Source organism: Leptopilina boulardi, unplaced genomic scaffold (genome assembly GCF_019393585.1).
Source record: "Leptopilina boulardi isolate dan_hultmark-lab unplaced genomic scaffold, ZJU_Lbou_2.1 LbouV2_69, whole genome shotgun sequence".
Lineage (NCBI taxonomy): Eukaryota > Metazoa > Arthropoda > Insecta > Hymenoptera > Figitidae > Leptopilina > Leptopilina boulardi.
In genome coordinates, this window is record NW_026138015.1 from 672682 (window position 1) to 695120 (window position 22439).

Consider the following 22439-nt stretch of genomic DNA (forward strand, 5'->3'; position numbering starts at 1 on the left):
GTTGTCCTGCTTTCTTCGCGATGAATTTAAAAATTTTTTTAAATTGTAATATTGATCTGTATAACTTTCTAAACAATTACCGACACTTGCGGTTCATTTACTTACAAACGTGTAAACACAAATGACCATTTTTCTCGCAGTTGATACACCACTGGTGCATGATCCACCACTGGTGCAGTTACCCTATATGTATATAATTTAAGAATGAATAGAAATATCATTATATTTTACCATTCGACAAATATTGAGAGTCGATAATGAAGTGTCACTCATTATCATAATCTTCTCTTCTTTACCCATAAAATGTCAAGTACAGCAGTATACTGTCAGTTAAAAAGTGATTTTTCGGAAAACTCTTTCCTTTTCCTCAATCGAGGTATTTTTATACTTTCTTTTTCAGTATATATAAAGAATTATGTATTTTCTACCGTTTTTTCAATGTTTTAATAGTTTTTCATATTATTTTAGCAGCTTTTTAGACACGAGAAATATTGCGGATGATTGGGCATAATGCATTGGACAATTGAACAAACACTCCAATTGTCCGAATGCATTTTAGACAATTGAGCAAACGGCTTGCTTAATTGTCCGAACTGCTATCTCAAAAAATCCTTTCTTACTGGGATATAGGGGAGAGGGCCTCAAGATGAACATACACGGAAAAGTTTTTGTGTGAGCTGTTCTCTCCGCATGGTGAGTTGCTCTACAAAATTGACAGATTGCTGCAATACTTCAATTTGAGAGAACTGCGCGCACAGTGTGAGAGCGCTGATGTCCCACAGTGGTACAGCAGACGTCTCATAAGACTTAACCCCACTATTGCGGGATAGCTGCTCACCCACAATGGTAGAGAAGCTCTCTCACAATCTGGTTCTGCAGGGTGACTATAGTTAGTGTAGCGCAGCGCAACTATAACAAGTCCAGCGGATCACCCAAAAACTTTTCCGTATAGTTTTGACTTTGTGCTCTAGAATCCAAACATTTTAGGATATTTAAAACTGGTGCATACCGTATGAAAGTAAAATTAATAAGGTATCCTTTGGCCATAAAGAAAAAATTTTAATTTGCAATAAAACATTTTTTAAAGAATTTTTTCAAATTGTTGTAAATTTCGATTTGAAAGAAAGTGGCTCCAAGATGGACACCTTCATAAAATAATGCATTAAAAACGGGTAAAATAAAAATAAAATATCAAGTAAGGATTTTTAAACCAATTTTCTGTTTCTTTATTATATTTTTTAAAAGTTCTAACATTTTTTAAATGTTAAAAATTAAATAATATTGTAAGAAAATTAATTTTAAGGAGAATAATTGAATTGAATTAATTTATTTAACTTATCCAATCTAATTTATACTTTATTCAATAAGAAATTAGTTATTTTATAATTAATTAAAAGAAATTAACAATAAATCCAGCTCTAAGCTGAATTATCTGAGTCACAATTCGGACATTCTTACCAGGGTCCGCAGATTTTGGCTATATAAGAAATTTTTAATAACGATCAGAACTGTTGGTAACTATATCGATAGATTTCAATTCTCTATTGATAACAACATAATTTAGAAGTAGAAAAAGAAAAAATTTCAATTATTAGACTTAGAGCATTATTAAGAAACTGTAACATTGAAAATAAATAAAATTAAGAAATTCAGGTGTGATGTCCATCTTAGGGCCACCAGCCCTGTCCATCTTAGGACCAATGACCCCATTTTTTGGCGCAAATAAAAATTATTTACAAACACAGTGTTAACCGAATCATTTTAGAATACTATTATACGATAAATAAATAAGGTTATTACGATATGCACCTATTCGAAATCAAAAATATAGATAATTTTACCGACTGAAATAAAAACTGTTACAAAACTTTTTAAAATGAAAAATCCACGTGATATGTGTTACAGGAAAAAAAACAATTCGTTCCGATCCGTGTTTATATAAAAAGCATCATCTAAACAAACTAAATCAGTAAAAAAAATTACGAGACGATATATACTTATACGAAAATTTTATATCAAATGTCTATTTTGGGGCCCTCTCCCCTAGAACTTTTAGTACACGTAAAAATACAATTTTTCACACGATACATTAATTAAAATTCAAAACGGAAACAGAAATTTTGCTTGTTTTTCGAAAATACTGATTTTATGACTTTTCAAAAATAGTGGGAAGTTGTGCTCCACCTATGAAAATTGAAGAAAAAGACACATCTTTTATAGAATATTCTTTATTTAAATTATGAAATGTGAAAAAGTAAGATAATTTACATAAACTAAAGTTATATATAAGATAATAAAATATTAATTTTAGATAATTTAGATAAAATTAAATTATTTCAAAAATAATTGAATTAAACTATAGGTAATTAATTGCATTAACAGTGAATACAGATGTAAGAAGTCTCATTTCACTAAAGAACAATATTTAAATTGCATAAAACATTCTAATTATTCATAAATAATGCGAAATAAAAAAGAGAGTGCGTATTAGAATTAAAAACTTTTAAATATGATGTAAGGCACAACTCCCCACTTTCTACATTTTCAAAATAGTCATAAAATAATTAATACATCGAATGTTTATGCGAATTTCTTTTTAGTACATCGAAAAGTTATTAATGAGAGCTAATTTTTATGCATTAAACATTGTGATCACTTTGAAAAAATTAGTGGAAATGACCTAAACATAAAGAGACAAAAAAAATTTCAGAAACAAATTTTAACTCACTATCTGGAAAGACACAACAAATGCTTCCAAAAATAACGAGTACCACTTAAAAAGTTAGTTTTTAACGAGAAATAAATATGACAATAATTGAAATTTGTCATATTAAATCCCATATTAAAAATATTAATGTGGAGCATGAATCCCCACTCTCAAATGCATCAACTAAAAAACTGCCAGCCCCAATTTTCGAGTCAGTACCTCGAACAATAGAGCTATGATAAAATACGGAATCAGATACCGAAGATTTACTTTTAAAAAATAAAAAAAATTTCTTTAAACAAATATATATATATATATATATTGAAAACTAATATATAGTGAGGATGGTAATTTTGTTTTTTGAATTTAATATTGTAGTTACGATGGTAAATAGGTTTCTCCTATTAAGTATTTCATGAACCTAATCATATCTGATAAGGTAGAAATTTTATTGACCAACAATCAAATTTGTATGTACGAAATGGCGATCCACTTTTTTCAGAAACCATGCACGAAAAATATTTGTATGAGTTTCGTACATACAAATTTGACTGTTGATCAATAAAATTTCTACCTTATCAGATATGATTAGGTTAATGAAATACTTAATAGGAGAAACCTATGTGTATAGATTTAAATGGCCCGATTAAATAAATGTTTAGTGTGAAACTTTCCTCAACATTTATTCAAGTGGGACATTTAAGTCTTTATACAATTTTCACTAAACATTGCAATTAAATATTCCAAAAATTTCAAATAAATCTTTAAGAAAGTTTCAGTGCTGTGGGGGCTGTTTATATTTTTTTAGAAAATTGCATAAGTTGAAGATAAATTCATTTTGACTGCTTTACGATTTTAATCATTTTTAAAAATATAAAATTTATTCTCTAGTACATGACAACAAATTCTTTTATAAAAAAATTTTTCCACAAAATTTTTGATATCAAGTTAAGGTAAGAAATTTATATTTATACATAATAATTAGAGGCAATTGTTTTCCTACAAAAATTTTTTTAAAAATATTATGCATTAATTTATTTGGGTGAAATTCCGAAAGCGTTTTCCCTCCGATTTTAATGAAACTTGGTATATTAACGTTATTTGGTGCCATGATTACGAAAATGATAGTGAAAATGGGCGCAAATGTGATTATCATGATAAAAACCATAAAAAACTCCATAAAATCATGGTTTTTGCGATTATAAAGTAGAGTAGGGCGAGATCACCATTTGGCTTTTATTTTCGTATTCTATGACTTAATTTGTCGTTTCACGTAAATCTCACTTATAACAGTGTGCATATATGCCCTAAGTTTCGATCCGATTAATGAAGAAGCAACCGAATGATAGAGTGATTACTGAAATCGAAACTCATTTCACAATTTTTTTGTAATTTTCGAGATTTCATTTTGAGAAAAATTTCATCAAAAAAAATTTAACGTAATTATTTCTTCTTAATTTCAGTCTTCTGAATGTGATGGTGTTGTTTATTTTGCGATGTTTTAAGTATTTTAAAAGTTACTGTGTATTCCATAGGCCCCCGTTTCAGTAGTCGCAAAAATGAGTGGTAAATGAAGAATGTAACAGTCAAAATTTTGGAGTATGTACTTATTATAATTGAAAATAAATATTAATTATAATCAAAACACAAAATTTATCAATTTTTGTTTACATAAGTACTACAAATTCCAATGACACATTATATTCATCTATACTATACTACGTACGGCCCTGAGTGTTTACAATATTTGACCGCCAAACGGCTTGAAGGTCGAATTCTGAAGGTGAGAACCAAGTCTTTTCCATTCTCACCTTCGGGAGTTCCAGTGTATATACACTTGGGGCGAGATCACCACTTGCAAGGGTAGCGTAGAATGTCTGTAGCTAGAAATAATGAAGAGACCGGAACTTGCGTCAATGGAGTAAAATGTAGCCAAAGAGTCTATCTTTCAAACCTTTTCTGGTTTTTGTCTTTATCGGCTCTGAGACCGGAGATATAGTTCGAAAACTGAAAAAGTGGTGTTGTCGCCCACTTTACTCTATTGTAGAAAACGAAAATTTCGATTTTTTGCTAAAAAAATGTATGGCATAAAATGTGTGTTTTTAAAAGACCAACAACTTTTATTTAAAACGTTTTTCGAAATTTTGCGTCTTTTACGAGATAATCGCAAAAAACCATGATTTTATGGTGTTTTTTATGGTTTTTACCATGATAATAACATTTGCGCCAATTTTTACTACCATTTTCGTAAACAGGGCTCTAAAATACGTTAGTATACTCAGATTCATTAAAATCGAAGGGGAGACGCTTTCGGAACTATATCCACCCCAAAATACAACTAAAAATGTAGAAAAAAATGACACCCCGCTACAAGTAGAGAAAACCCCTATTACCACCGTTAAGGCAAACCCTATCATAAAAAAGTCCCAAAATATTCAATTCTTCTCAGACAGACAATTTTATTGTATATTCTTAAACAAAAAAAACTAAAAATGTAGAAAAAATTGACACCCCAATACAAGTAGGGGAAGACACTATATAATTTATTTTATGATAAAATCAATTTTTAGTTTGAGGTTATACTAAAGGGTTGACCGTATTAAATGCAAATTTATAAAAATGAAAAAAAATTATAAATGATCACAAAAAATAAAATTGAAACTTATATATATATATATATATATATATATATATATATATATATATATACATATACATATATATATATATATTTAAAATAAATTAAAGATTTATAAAAAATAAGAAGAATAAAATTTTTTTTTTAGGTTATTCTGCAACTCCAAGTCGCATTCCAAGAGGAACAATGAGATCACGAACATCAAATCTACACAACAACATCTTAGGAAAAAAATTAGGAACACCGATAAACGGTTCCAGTTCACGGACACGTACTCCAACATATCTCATAAGTCCTGCAAGCAGATCAGCTTCCAGGTTTGTTTAATTTCTTAAATTAGTATAAAAATGTAATAATGCTCTTTTTATATATTCCAAATGAAAAAACACGTAGGGGAAGACCTTTATTACCACCCATAAGGCAAACCCTATTAGAAAAAATTCCCAAGAAATTCAATTTTTTTTAAACAGATGATTTTATAGCGAATTATTGCACAAAATACACCTAAAAGTGTAGAAAAAAATTGACAGCCCGATCCGAGTAGAGGAACACCAATTTTATGACCATTAATGCGATTTTCGTAAAAAAAAATTTTCAAAAAAATTCAATTTTTCTTAGGCAGACTATTTTATTGCAATTTCTTGCAGAAAATACACCTAAAAGTGTAGAAAAAAATTGACAGCCCGATCCGAGTAGAGGAACACCAATTTTATGACCATTAATGCGATTTTCGTAAAAAAAAATTTTCAAAAAAATTCAATTTTTCTTAGGCACACTATTTTAATGCAATTTCTTGCAGAAATTACACCTAAAAGTGTAGAAAAAAATTGACAGCCCGATCCGAGTAGAGGACAACCAATTTTATGACCATTAATGCGATTTTCGTAAAAAAAAATTTTCAAAAAAATTCAATTTTTCTTAGGCAGACTATTTTATTGCAATTTCTTGCACAAAATACACCTAAAAGTGTAGAAAAAAATTGACAGCCCGATCCGAGTAGAGGAACACCAATTTTATGACCATTAATGCGATTTTCGTAAAAAAAAATTTTCAAAAAAATTCAATTTTTCTTAGGCAGACTATTTTATTGCAATTTCTTGCAGAAAATACACCTAAAAGTGTAGAAAAAAATTGACAGCCCGATCCGAGTAGAGGAACACCAATTTTATGACCATTAATGCGATTTTCGTAAAAAAAAATTTTCAAAAAAATTCAATTTTTCTTAGGCAGACTATTTTAATGCAATTTCTTGCAGAAATTACACCTAAAAGTGTAGAAAAAAATTGACAGCCCGATCCGAGTAGAGGACAACCAATTTTATGACCATTAATGCGATTTTCGTAAAAAAAAATTTTCAAAAAAATTCAATTTTTCTTAGGCAGACTATTTTATTGCAATTTCTTGCACAAAATACACCTAAAAGTGTAGAAAAAAATTGACAGCCCGATCCGAGTAGAGGAACACCAATTTTATGACCATTAATGCGATTTTCGTAAAAAAAAATTTTCAAAAAAATTCAATTTTTCTTAGGCAGACTATTTTATTGCAATTTCTTGCACAAAATACACCTAAAAGTGTAGAAAAAAATTGACAGCCCGATCCGAGTAGAGGAACACCAATTTTATGACCATTAATGCGATTTTCGTAAAAAAAAATTTTCAAAAAAATTCAATTTTTTTTAGGCAGACTATTTTATTGCAAATTCTTGCACAAAATACACCTTAAAGTGTAGAAAAAAATTGACAGCCCGATCCGAGTAGGGGAAGACCCCTATTATGACCTTTAAAGCGTTTATCGAAAAAAAAAATTTTTCAAAAAAATTCAATTTTTCTTAGGCAGACTATTTTATTGCAATTTCTTGCACAAAATACACCTAAAAGTGTAGAAAAAAATTGACAGCCCGATCAGAGTAGAGGAACACCAATTTTATGACCATTAATTCCATTTTCGTAAAAAAAAATTTTCAAAAAAATTCAATTTTTCTTAGGCAGACTATTTTATTTCAATTTCTTGCACAAAATACACCTAAAAGTGTAGAAAAAAATTGACAGCCCGATCCGAGTAGAGGAACACCAATTTTATGACCATTAATGCGATTTTCGTAAAAAAAAATTTTCAAAAAAATTCAATTTTTCTTAGGCAGACTATTTTATTGCAATTTCTTGCACAAAATACACCTAAAAGTGTACAAAAAAATTGACAGCCCGATCCGAGTAGAGAAACACCAATTTTATGACCATTAATGCGATTTTCGTAAAAAAAAATTTTCAAAAAAATTCAATTTTTCTTAGGCAGACTATTTTATTGCAATTCCTTGCACAAAATACACCTAAAAGTGTAGAAAAAAATTGACAGCCCGATCCGAGTAGAGGAACACCAATTTTATGACCATTAATGCGATTTTCGTAAAAAAAAATTTTCAAAAAAATTCAATTTTTCTTAGGCAGACTATTTTATTGCAATTTCTTGCACAAAATACACCTAAAAGTGTAGAATAAAATTGACAGCCTGATCCGAGTAGAGGAACACCAATTTTATGACCATTAATGCGATTTTCATAAAAAAAAATTTTCAAAAAAATTCAATTTTTCTTAGGCAGACTATTTTATTGCAATTTCTTGCACAAAATACACCTAAAAGTGTAGAAAAAAATTGACAGCCCGATCCGAGTAGAGGAACACCAATTTTATGACCATTAATGCGATTTTCGTAAAAAAAAATTTTCAAAAAAATTCAATTTTTCTTAGGCAGACTATTTTATTGCAATTTCTTGCACAAAATACACCTAAAAGTGTAGAAAAAAATTGACAGCCCGATCCGAGTAGAGGAACACCAATTTTATGACCATTAATGCGATTTTCGTAAAAAAAAATTTTCAAAAAAATTCAATTTTTCTTAGGCAGACTATTTTACTGCAATTTCATGCACAAAATACACCTAAAAGTGTAGAAAAAAATTGACAGCCCGATCCGAGTAGAGGAACACCAATTTTCTGACCATTAATGCGATTTTCGTAAAAAAAATTTTTCAAAAAAATTCAATTTTTCTTAGGCAGACTATTTTATTGCAATTTCTTGCTCAAAATACACCTAAAAGTGTAGAAAAAAATTGACAGCCCGATCCGAGTAGAGGAACACCAATTTTATGACCATTAATGCGATTTTCGTAAAAAAAAATTTTCTAAAAAATTCAATTTTTTTTAGGCAGACTATTTTATTGCAATTTCTTGCACAAAATACACCTTAAAGTGTAGAAAAAAATTGACAGCCCGATCCGAGTAGGGGAAGACCCCTATTATGACCTTTAAAGCGTTTATCGAAAAAAAAAAATTTTTCAAAAAAATTCAATTTTTCTTAGGCAGACTATTTTATTGCAATTTCTTGCACAAAATACACCTAAAAGTGTAGAAAAAAATTGACAGCCCGATCCGAGTAGAGGAACACCAATTTTATCACCATTAATTCCATTTTCGTAAAAAAAAATTTTGAAAAAAATTCAATTTTTCTTAGGCAGATTATTTTATTGCAATTTCTTGCACAAAATACACCTAAAAGTGTAGAATAAAATTGACAGCCCGATCCGAGTAGAGGAACACCAATTTTATGACCATTAATGCGATTTTCGTAAGAAATAAATTTTCAAAAAAATGCAATTTTTCTTAGGCAGACTCTTTTATTGCAATTTCTTGCACAAAATACACCTAAAAGTGTAGAAAAAAATTGACAGCCCGATCCGAGTAGAGGAACACCAATTTTCTGACCATTAATGCGATTTTCGTAAAAAAAATTTTTCAAAAAAATTCAATTTTTCTTAGGCAGACTATTTTATTGCAATTTCTTGCTCAAAATACACCTAAAAGTGTAGAAAAAAATTGACAGCCCGATCCGAGTAGAGGAACACCAATTTTATGACCATTAATGCGATTTTCGTAAAAAAAAATTTTCTAAAAAATTCAATTTTTTTTAGGCAGACTATTTTATTGCAATTTCTTGCACAAAATACACCTTAAAGTGTAGAAAAAAATTGACAGCCCGATCCGAGTAGGGGAAGACCCCTATTATGACCTTTAAAGCGTTTATCGAAAAAAAAAAATTTTTCAAAAAAATTCAATTTTTCTTAGGCAGACTATTTTATTGCAATTTCTTGCACAAAATACACCTAAAAGTGTAGAAAAAAATTGACAGCCCGATCCGAGTAGAGGAACACCAATTTTATCACCATTAATTCCATTTTCGTAAAAAAAAATTTTGAAAAAAATTCAATTTTTCTTAGGCAGATTATTTTATTGCAATTTCTTGCACAAAATACACCTAAAAGTGTAGAATAAAATTGACAGCCCGATCCGAGTAGAGGAACACCAATTTTATGACCATTAATGCGATTTTCGTAAGAAATAAATTTTCAAAAAAATGCAATTTTTCTTAGGCAGACTCTTTTATTGCAATTTCTTGCACAAAATACACCTAAAAGTGTAGAAAAAAATTGACAGCCCGATCCGAGTAGAGGAACACCAATTTTATGACCATTAATGCGATTTTCGTAAAAAACATTTTCAAAAAAATTCAATTTTTCTTAAGCTGACTATTTTATTGCAATTTCCTGCAGAAAATACACCTAAAAGTGTAGAAAAAAATTGACAGCCCGATCCGAGTAGAGGAACACCAATTTTATGACCATTAATGCGATTTTCGTAAAAAAAAATTTTCAAAAAAATTCAATTTTTCTTAGGCAGACTATTTTACTGCAATTTCTTGCACAAAATACACCTAAAAGTGTAGAAAAAAATTGACAGCCCGATCCGAGTAGAGGAACACCAATTTTCTGACCATTAATGCGATTTTCGTAAAAAAAAATTTTCAAAAAAATTCAATTTTTCTTAGGCAGACTATTTTATTGCAATTTCTTGAACAAAATACACCTAAAAGTGTAGAAAAAAATTGACAGCCCGATCCGTGTAGAGGAACACAAATTTTATGACCATTAATGCGATTTTCGTAAAAAAAAATTTTCAAAAAAATTCAATTTTTCTTAGGCAGACTATTTTATTGCAATTTCTTGCACAAAATACACCTAAAAGTGTAGAAAAAAATTGACAGCCCGATCCGAGTAGAGGAACACCAATTTTATGACCATTAATTCCATTTTCGTAAAAAAAAATTTTCAAAAAAATTCAATTTTTCTTAGGCAGACTATTTTATTGCAATTTCTTGCACAAAATACACCAAAAAGTGTAGAAAAAATTGAAAGCCCGATCCGAGTAGAGGAACACCAATTTTATGACCATTAATGCGATTTTCGTAAAAAAAAATTTTCAAAAAAATTCAATTTTTCTTAGGCAGACTATTTTATTGCAATTTCTTGCAGAAAATACACCTAAAAGTGTAGAAAAAAATTGACAGCCCGATCCGAGTAGAGGAACACCAATTTTATGACCATTAATGCGATTTTCGTAAATAAAAATTTTCAAAAAAATTTAATTTTTCTTAGGCAGACTATTTTATTGCAATTTCTTGAACAAAATACACCTAAAAGTGTAGAAAAAAATTGACAGCCCGATCCGAGTAGAGGAACACCTATTTTATGACCATTAATGCGATTTTCGTAAAAAAAAATTTTCAAAAAAATTCAATTTTTCTTAGGCAGACTATTTTATTGCAATTTCTTGCACAAAATACACCTAAAAGTGTAGAAAAAAATTGACAGCCCGATCCGAGTAGAGGAACACCAATTTTATGACCATTAATTCCATTTTCGTAAAAAAAAATTTTCAAAAAAATTCAATTTTTCTTAGGCAGACTATTTTAATGCAATTTCTTGCAGAAAATACACCTAAAAGTGTAGAAAAAAATTGACAGCCCGATCCGAGTAGAGGACAACCAATTTTATGACCATTAATGCGATTTTCGTAAAAAAAAATTTTTAAAAAAATTCAATTTTTCATAGGCAGACTATTTTATTGCAATTTCTTGCACAAAATACACCTAAAAGTGTAGAAAAAAATTAAAGGCCGATCCGAGTAGAGGAACACCAATTTTATGACCATTAATGCGATTTTCGTAAAAAAAAATTTTCAAAAAAAATCAATTTTTCTTAGGCAGATTATTTTATTGCAATTTCTTGCACAAAATACACCTAAAAGTGTAGAAAAAAATTGACAGCCCGATCAGAGTAGAGGAAGACCAATTTTATGACCATTAATTCCATTTTCGTAAAAAAAAATTTTCAAAAAAATTCAATTTTTCTTAGGCAGACTATTTTATTGCAATTTCTTGTACAAAATACACCTAAAAGTGTAGAATAAAATTGACAGCCCGATCCGAGTAGAGGAACACCAATTTTATGACCATTAATGCGATTTTCATAAAAAAAAATTTTCAAAAAAATTCAATTTTTCTTAGGCAGACTATTTTATTGCAATTTCTTGCACAAAATACACCTAAAAGTGTAGAAAAAAATTGACAGCCCGATCCGAGTAGAGGAACACCAATTTTATGACCATTAATGCGATTTTCGTAAAAAAAAATTTTCAAAAAAATTCAATTTTTCTTAGGCAGACTATTTTACTGCAATTTCTTGCACAAAATACACCTAAAAGTGTAGAAAAAAATTGACAGCCCGATCCGAGTAGAGGAAGACCTCTATTATGACCTTTAAAGCGTTTATCGAAAAAAAAATTTTTCAAAAAAATTCAATTTTTCTTAGGCAGACTATTTTATTGCAATTTCTTGCACAAAATACACCTAAAAGTGTAGAATAAAATTGACAGCCCGATCCGAGTAGAGGAACACCAATTTTATGACCATTAATGCGATTTTCGTAAAAAAAAATTTTCAAAAAAATACATTTTTTCTTAGGCAGACTATTTTATTGCAATTTCTTGCACAAAATACACCTAAAAGTGTAGAAAAAAATTGACAGCCCGATCCGAGTAGAGGAACACCAATTTTATGACCATTAATGCGATTTTCGTAAAAAAAAATTTTCAAAAAAATTCAATTTTTCTTAGGCAGACTATTTTATTGCAATTTCTTGCACAAAATACACCTAAAAGTGTAGAAAAAAATTGACAGCCCGATCCGAGTAGAGGAACACCAATTTTATGACCATTAATGCGATTTTCGTGAATAAAAATTTTCAAAAAAATTTAATTTTTCTTAGGCAGACTATTTTGTTGCAATTTCTTGCACAAAATACACCTAAAAGTGTAGAAAAAAATTGACAGCCCGATCCGAGTAAAGGAACACCAATTTTATGACCATTAATGCGATTTTCGTAAATAAAAATTTTCAAAAAAATTCAATTTTTCTTAGGCAGACTATTTTATTGCAATTTCTTGCACAAAATACACCTAAAAGTGTAGAAAAAAATTGACAGCCCGATCCGAGTAGAGGAACACCAATTTTATGACCATTAAAGCGATTTTCGTCAAAAAAAAATTTTCAAAAAAATTCAATTTTTCTTAGGCAGACTATTTTATTGCAATTTCTTGCACAAAATACACCTAAAAGTGTAGAAAAAAATTGACAGCCCGATCCGAGTAGAGGAACACCAATTTTATGACCATTAAAGCGATTTTCGTCAAAAAAAAATTTTCAAAAAAATTCAATTTTTCTTAGGCAGACTATTTTATTGCAATTTCTTGCACAAAATACACCTAAAAGTGTAGAAAAAAATTGACAGCCCGATCCGAGTAGAGGAACACCATTTTATGACCATTAAAGCGATTTTCGTCAAAAAAAAATTTTCAAAAAAATTCAATTTTTCTTAGGCAGACTATTTTATTGCAATTTCTTGCACAAAATACACCTAAAAGTGTAGAAAAAAATTGACAGCCCGATCCGAGTAGAGGAACACCAATTTTATGACCATTAAAGCGATTTTCGTCAAAAAAAAATTTTCAAAAAAATTCAATTTTTCTTAGGCAGACTATTTTATTGCAATTTCTTGCACAAAATACACCTAAAAGTGTAGAAAAAAATTGACAGCCCGATCCGAGTAGAGGAACACCAATTTTATGACCATTAAAGCGATTTTCGTCAAAAAAAAATTTTCAAAAAAATTCAATTTTTCTTAGGCAGACTATTTTATTGCAATTTCTTGCACAAAATACACCTAAAAGTGTAGAAAAAAATTGACAGCCCGATCCGAGTAGAGGAACACCAATTTTATGACCATTAAAGCGATTTTCGTCAAAAAAAAATTTTCAAAAAAATTCAATTTTTCTTAGGCAGACTATTTTATTGCAATTTCTTGCACAAAATACACCTAAAAGTGTAGAAAAAAATTGACAGCCCGATCCGAGTAGAGGAACACCAATTTTATGACCATTAAAGCGATTTTCGTCAAAAAAAAATTTTCAAAAAAATTCAATTTTTCTTAGGCAGACTATTTTATTGCAATTTCTTGCACAAAATACACCTAAAAGTGTAGAAAAAAATTGACAGCCCGATCCGAGTAGAGGAACACCAATTTTATGACCATTAAAGCGATTTTCGTCAAAAAAAAATTTTCAAAAAAATTCAATTTTTCTTAGGCAGACTATTTTATTGCAATTTCTTGCACAAAATACACCTAAAAGTGTAGAAAAAAATTGACAGCCCGATCCGAGTAGAGGAACACCAATTTTATGACCATTAAAGCGATTTTCGTCAAAAAAAAATTTTCAAAAAAATTCAATTTTTCTTAGGCAGACTATTTTATTGCAATTTCTTGCACAAAATACACCTAAAAGTGTAGAAAAAAATTGACAGCCCGATCCGAGTAGAGGAACACCAATTTTATGACCATTAAAGCGATTTTCGTCAAAAAAAATTTTCAAAAAAATTCAATTTTTCTTAGGCAGACTATTTTATTGCAATTTCTTGCACAAAATACACCTAAAAGTGTAGAAAAAAATTGACAGCCCGATCCGAGTAGAGGAACACCAATTTTATGACCATTAAAGCGATTTTCGTCAAAAAAAAATTTTCAAAAAAATTCAATTTTTCTTAGGCAGACTATTTTATTGCAATTTCTTGCACAAAATACACCTAAAAGTGTAGAAAAAAATTGACAGCCCGATCCGAGTAGAGGAACACCAATTTTATGACCATTAAAGCGATTTTCGTCAAAAAAAAATTTTCAAAAAAATTCAATTTTTCTTAGGCAGACTATTTTATTGCAATTTCTTGCACAAAATACACCTAAAAGTGTAGAAAAAAATTGACAGCCCGATCCGAGTAGAGGAACACCAATTTTATGACCATTAAAGCGATTTTCGTCAAAAAAAAATTTTCAAAAAAATTCAATTTTTCTTAGGCAGACTATTTTATTGCAATTTCTTGCACAAAATACACCTAAAAGTGTAGAAAAAAATTGACAGCCCGATCCGAGTAGAGGAACACCAATTTTATGACCATTAAAGCGATTTTCGTCAAAAAAAAATTTTCAAAAAAATTCAATTTTTCTTAGGCAGACTATTTTATTGCAATTTCTTGCACAAAATACACCTAAAAGTGTAGAAAAAAATTGACAGCCCGATCCGAGTAGAGGAACACCAATTTTATGACCATTAAAGCGATTTTCGTCAAAAAAAAATTTTCAAAAAAATTCAATTTTTCTTAGGCAGACTATTTTATTGCAATTTCTTGCACAAAATACACCTAAAAGTGTAGAAAAAAATTGACAGCCCGATCCGAGTAGAGGAACACCAATTTTATGACCATTAAAGCGATTTTCGTCAAAAAAAAATTTTCAAAAAAATTCAATTTTTCTTAGGCAGACTATTTTATTGCAATTTCTTGCACAAAATACACCTAAAAGTGTAGAAAAAAATTGACAGCCCGATCCGAGTAGAGGAACACCAATTTTATGACCATTAAAGCGATTTTCGTCAAAAAAAAATTTTCAAAAAAATTCAATTTTTCTTAGGCAGACTATTTTATTGCAATTTCTTGCACAAAATACACCTAAAAGTGTAGAAAAAAATTGACAGCCCGATCCGAGTAGAGGAACACCAATTTTATGACCATTAAAGCGATTTTCGTCAAAAAAAAATTTTCAAAAAAATTCAATTTTTCTTAGGCAGACTATTTTATTGCAATTTCTTGCACAAAATACACCTAAAAGTGTAGAAAAAAATTGACAGCCCGATCCGAGTAGAGGAACACCAATTTTATGACCATTAAAGCGATTTTCGTCAAAAAAAAATTTTCAAAAAAATTCAATTTTTCTTAGGCAGACTATTTTATTGCAATTTCTTGCACAAAATACACCTAAAAGTGTAGAAAAAAATTGACAGCCCGATCCGAGTAGAGGAACACCAATTTTATGACCATTAAAGCGATTTTCGTCAAAAAAAAATTTTCAAAAAAATTCAATTTTTCTTAGGCAGACTATTTTATTGCAATTTCTTGCACAAAATACACCTAAAAGTGTAGAAAAAAATTGACAGCCCGATCCGAGTAGAGGAACACCAATTTTATGACCATTAAAGCGATTTTCGTCAAAAAAAAATTTTCAAAAAAATTCAATTTTTCTTAGGCAGACTATTTTATTGCAATTTCTTGCACAAAATACACCTAAAAGTGTAGAAAAAAATTGACAGCCCGATCCGAGTAGAGGAACACCAATTTTATGACCATTAAAGCGATTTTCGTCAAAAAAAAATTTTCAAAAAAATTCAATTTTTCTTAGGCAGACTATTTTATTGCAATTTCTTGCACAAAATACACCTAAAAGTGTAGAAAAAAATTGACAGCCCGATCCGAGTAGAGGAACACCAATTTTATGACCATTAAAGCGATTTTCGTCAAAAAAAAATTTTCAAAAAAATTCAATTTTTCTTAGGCAGACTATTTTATTGCAATTTCTTGCACAAAATACACCTAAAAGTGTAGAAAAAAATTGACAGCCCGATCCGAGTAGAGGAACACCAATTTTATGACCATTAAAGCGATTTTCGTCAAAAAAAAATTTTCAAAAAAATTCAATTTTTCTTAGGCAGACTATTTTATTGCAATTTCTTGCACAAAATACACCTAAAAGTGTAGAAAAAAATTGACAGCCCGATCCGAGTAGAGGAACACCAATTTTATGACCATTAAAGCGATTTTCGTCAAAAAAAAATTTTCAAAAAAATTCAATTTTTCTTAGGCAGACTATTTTATTGCAATTTCTTGCACAAAATACACCTAAAAGTGTAGAAAAAAATTGACAGCCCGATCCGAGTAGAGGAACACCAATTTTATGACCATTAAAGCGATTTTCGTCAAAAAAAAATTTTCAAAAAAATTCAATTTTTCTTAGGCAGACTATTTTATTGCAATTTCTTGCACAAAATACACCTAAAAGTGTAGAAAAAAATTGACAGCCCGATCCGAGTAGAGGAACACCAATTTTATGACCATTAAAGCGATTTTCGTCAAAAAAAAATTTTCAAAAAAATTCAATTTTTCTTAGGCAGACTATTTTATTGCAATTTCTTGCACAAAATACACCTAAAAGTGTAGAAAAAAATTGACAGCCCGATCCGAGTAGAGGAACACCAATTTTATGACCATTAAAGCGATTTTCGTCAAAAAAAAATTTTCAAAAAAATTCAATTTTTCTTAGGCAGACTATTTTATTGCAATTTCTTGCACAAAATACACCTAAAAGTGTAGAAAAAAATTGACAGCCCGATCCGAGTAGAGGAACACCAATTTTATGACCATTAAAGCGATTTTCGTCAAAAAAAAATTTTCAAAAAAATTCAATTTTTCTTAGGCAGACTATTTTATTGCAATTTCTTGCACAAAATACACCTAAAAGTGTAGAAAAAAATTGACAGCCCGATCCGAGTAGAGGAACACCATTTTTATGACCATTAAAGCGATTTTCGTCAAAAAAAAATTTTCAAAAAAATTCAATTTTTCTTAGGCAGACTATTTTATTGCAATTTCTTGCACAAAATACACCTAAAAGTGTAGAAAAAAATTGACAGCCCGATCCGAGTAGAGGAACACCAATTTTATGACCATTAAAGCGATTTTCGTCAAAAAAAAATTTTCAAAAAAATTCAATTTTTCTTAGGCAGACTATTTTATTGCAATTTCTTGCACAAAATACACCTAAAAGTGTAGAAAAAAATTGACAGCCCGATCCGAGTAGAGGAACACCAATTTTATGACCATTAAAGCGATTTTCGTCAAAAAAAAATTTTCAAAAAAATTCAATTTTTCTTAGGCAGACTATTTTATTGCAATTTCTTGCACAAAATACACCTAAAAGTGTAGAAAAAAATTGACAGCCCGATCCGAGTAGAGGAACACCAATTTTATGACCATTAAAGCGATTTTCGTCAAAAAAAAATTTTCAAAAAAATTCAATTTTTCTTAGGCAGACTATTTTATTGCAATTTCTTGCACAAAATACACCTAAAAGTGTAGAAAAAAATTGACAGCCCGATCCGAGTAGAGGAACACCAATTTTATGACCATTAAAGCGATTTTCGTCAAAAAAAAATTTTCAAAAAAATTCAATTTTTCTTAGGCAGACTATTTTATTGCAATTTCTTGCACAAAATACACCTAAAAGTGTAGAAAAAAATTGACAGCCCGATCCGAGTAGAGGAACACCAATTTTATGACCATTAAAGCGATTTTCGTCAAAAAAAAATTTTCAAAAAAATTCAATTTTTCTTAGGCAGACTATTTTATTGCAATTTCTTGCACAAAATACACCTAAAAGTGTAGAAAAAAATTGACAGCCCGATCCGAGTAGAGGAACACCAATTTTATGACCATTAAAGCGATTTTCGTCAAAAAAAAATTTTCAAAAAAATTCAATTTTTCTTAGGCAGACTATTTTATTGCAATTTCTTGCACAAAATACACCTAAAAGTGTAGAAAAAAATTGACAGCCCGATCCGAGTAGAGGAACACCAATTTTATGACCATTAAAGCGATTTTCGTCAAAAAAAAATTTTCAAAAAAATTCAATTTTTCTTAGGCAGACTATTTTATTGCAATTTCTTGCACAAAATACACCTAAAAGTGTAGAAAAAAATTGACAGCCCGATCCGAGTAGAGGAACACCAATTTTATGACCATTAAAGCGATTTTCGTCAAAAAAAAATTTTCAAAAAAATTCAATTTTTCTTAGGCAGACTATTTTATTGCAATTTCTTGCACAAAATACACCTAAAAGTGTAGAAAAAAATTGACAGCCCGATCCGAGTAGAGGAACACCAATTTTATGACCATTAAAGCGATTTTCGTCAAAAAAAAATTTTCAAAAAAATTCAATTTTTCTTAGGCAGACTATTTTATTGCAATTTCTTGCACAAAATACACCTAAAAGTGTAGAAAAAAATTGACAGCCCGATCCGAGTAGAGGAACACCAATTTTATGACCATTAAAGCGATTTTCGTCAAAAAAAAATTTTCAAAAAAATTCAATTTTTCTTAGGCAGACTATTTTATTGCAATTTCTTGCACAAAATACACCTAAAAGTGTAGAAAAAAATTGACAGCCCGATCCGAGTAGAGGAACACCATTTTTATGACCATTAAAGCGATTTTCGTCAAAAAAAAATTTTCAAAAAAATTCAATTTTTCTTAGGCAGACTATTTTATTGCAATTTCTTGCACAAAATACACCTAAAAGTGTAGAAAAAAATTGACAGCCCGATCCGAGTAGAGGAACACCAATTTTATGACCATTAAAGCGATTTTCGTCAAAAAAAAATTTTCAAAAAAATTCAATTTTTCTTAGGCAGACTATTTTATTGCAATTTCTTGCACAAAATACACCTAAAAGTGTAGAAAAAAATTGACAGCCCGATCCGAGTAGAGGAACACCATTTTTATGACCATTAAAGCGATTTTCGTCAAAAAAAAATTTTCAAAAAAATTCAATTTTTCTTAGGCAGACTATTTTATTGCAATTTCTTGCACAAAATACACCTAAAAGTGTAGAAAAAAATTGACAGCCCGATCCGAGTAGAGGAACACCATTTTTATGACCATTAAAGCGATTTTCGTCAAAAAAAAATTTTCAAAAAAATTCAATTTTTCTTAGGCAGACTATTTTATTGCAATTTCTTGCACAAAATACACCTAAAAGTGTAGAAAAAAATTGACAGCCCGATCCGAGTAGAGGAACACCATTTTTATGACCATTAAAGCGATTTTCGTCAAAAAAAAATTTTCAAAAAAATTCAATTTTTCTTAGGCAGACTATTTTATTGCAATTTCTTGCACAAAATACACCTAAAAGTGTAGAAAAAAATTGACAGCCCGATCCGAGTAGAGGAACACCATTTTTATGACCATTAAAGCGATTTTCGTCAAAAAAAAATTTTCAAAAAAATTCAATTTTTCTTAGGCAGACTATTTTATTGCAATTTCTTGCACAAAATACACCTAAAAGTGTAGAAAAAAATTGACAGCCCGATCCGAGTAGAGGAACACCATTTTTATGACCATTAAAGCGATTTTCGTCAAAAAAAAATTTTCAAAAAAATTCAATTTTTCTTAGGCAGACTATTTTATTGCAATTTCTTGCACAAAATACACCTAAAAGTGTAGAAAAAAATTGACAGCCCGATCCGAGTAGAGGAACACCAATTTTATGACCATTAAAGCGATTTTCGTCAAAAAAAAATTTTCAAAAAAATTCAATTTTTCTTAGGCAGACTATTTTATTGCAATTTCTTGCACAAAATACACCTAAAAGTGTAGAAAAAAATTGACAGCCCGATCCGAGTAGAGGAACACCAATTTTATGACCATTAAAGCGATTTTCGTCAAAAAAAAATTTTCAAAAAAATTCAATTTTTCTTAGGCAGACTATTTTATTGCAATTTCTTGCACAAAATACACCTAAAAGTGTAGAAAAAAATTGACAGCCCGATCCGAGTAGAGGAACACCAATTTTATGACCATTAAAGCGATTTTCGTCAAAAAAAAATTTTCAAAAAAATTCAATTTTTCTTAGGCAGACTATTTTATTGCAATTTCTTGCACAAAATACACCTAAAAGTGTAGAAAAAAATTGACAGCCCGATCCGAGTAGAGGAACACCATTTTTATGACCATTAAAGCGATTTTCGTCAAAAAAAAATTTTCAAAAAAATTCAATTTTTCTTAGGCAGACTATTTTATTGCAATTTCTTGCACAAAATACACCTAAAAGTGTAGAAAAAAATTGACAGCCCGATCCGAGTAGAGGAACACCAATTTTATGACCATTAAAGCGATTTTCGTCAAAAAAAAATTTTCAAAAAAATTCAATTTTTCTTAGGCAGACTATTTTATTGCAATTTCTTGCACAAAATACACCTAAAAGTGTAGAAAAAAATTGACAGCCCGATCCGAGTAGAGGAACACCATTTTTATGACCATTAAAGCGATTTTCGTCAAAAAAAAATTTTCAAAAAAATTCAATTTTTCTTAGGCAGACTATTTTATTGCAATTTCTTGCACAAAATACACCTAAAAGTGTAGAAAAAAATTGACAGCCCGATCCGAGTAGAGGAACACCAATTTTATGACCATTAAAGCGATTTTCGTCAAAAAAAAATTTTCAAAAAAATTCAATTTTTCTTAGGCAGACTATTTTATTGCAATTTCTTGCACAAAATACACCTAAAAGTGTAGAAAAAAATTGACAGCCCGATCCGAGTAGAGGAACACCAATTTTATGACCATTAAAGCGATTTTCGTCAAAAAAAAATTTTCAAAAAAATTCAATTTTTCTTAGGCAGACTATTTTATTGCAATTTCTTGCACAAAATACACCTAAAAGTGTAGAAAAAAATTGACAGCCCGATCCGAGTAGAGGAACACCAATTTTATGACCATTAAAGCGATTTTCGTCAAAAAAAAATTTTCAAAAAAATTCAATTTTTCTTAGGCAGACTATTTTATTGCAATTTCTTGCACAAAATACACCTAAAAGTGTAGAAAAAAATTGACAGCCCGATCCGAGTAGAGGAACACCATTTTTATGACCATTAAAGCGATTTTCGTCAAAAAAAAATTTTCAAAAAAATTCAATTTTTCTTAGGCAGACTATTTTATTGCAATTTCTTGCACAAAATACACCTAAAAGTGTAGAAAAAAATTGACAGCCCGATCCGAGTAGAGGAACACCATTTTTATGACCATTAAAGCGATTTTCGTCAAAAAAAAATTTTCAAAAAAATTCAATTTTTCTTAGGCAGACTATTTTATTGCAATTTCTTGCACAAAATACACCTAAAAGTGTAGAAAAAAATTGACAGCCCGATCCGAGTAGAGGAACACCAATTTTATGACCATTAAAGCGATTTTCGTCAAAAAAAAATTTTCAAAAAAATTCAATTTTTCTTAGGCAGACTATTTTATTGCAATTTCTTGCACAAAATACACCTAAAAGTGTAGAAAAAAATTGACAGCCCGATCCGAGTAGAGGAACACCATTTTTATGACCATTAAAGCGATTTTCGTCAAAAAAAAATTTTCAAAAAAATTCAATTTTTCTTAGGCAGACTATTTTATTGCAATTTCTTGCACAAAATACACCTAAAAGTGTAGAAAAAAATTGACAGCCCGATCCGAGTAGAGGAACACCATTTTTATGACCATTAAAGCGATTTTCGTCAAAAAAAAATTTTCAAAAAAATTCAATTTTTCTTAGGCAGACTATTTTATTGCAATTTCTTGCACAAAATACACCTAAAAGTGTAGAAAAAAATTGACAGCCCGATCCGAGTAGAGGAACACCAATTTTATGACCATTAAAGCGATTTTCGTCAAAAAAAAATTTTCAAAAAAATTCAATTTTTCTTAGGCAGACTATTTTATTGCAATTTCTTGCACAAAATACACCTAAAAGTGTAGAAAAAAATTGACAGCCCGATCCGAGTAGAGGAACACCATTTTTATGACCATTAAAGCGATTTTCGTCAAAAAAAAATTTTCAAAAAAATTCAATTTTTCTTAGGCAGACTATTTTATTGCAATTTCTTGCACAAAATACACCTAAAAGTGTAGAAAAAAATTGACAGCCCGATCCGAGTAGAGGAACACCATTTTTATGACCATTAAAGCGATTTTCGTCAAAAAAAAATTTTCAAAAAAATTCAATTTT

General features: G+C 29.6%; 1 protein-coding gene across 1 annotated transcript in view; it reads left to right on the plus strand.

The window, feature by feature from the left end:
• Positions 1 to 22439, plus strand: part of LOC127290465 (dynein axonemal heavy chain 7-like) — a 66057-nt gene that overhangs the window by 7296 nt on the left and 36322 nt on the right. Inside the window, exon 4 of the mRNA XM_051319040.1 lies at positions 5494 to 5662. Within this exon, the coding sequence (XP_051174997.1) occupies positions 5494 to 5535 (42 nt within the window). The 3' untranslated portion in view covers positions 5536 to 5662. The remainder of the gene's footprint in view (positions 1 to 5493; positions 5663 to 22439) is intronic.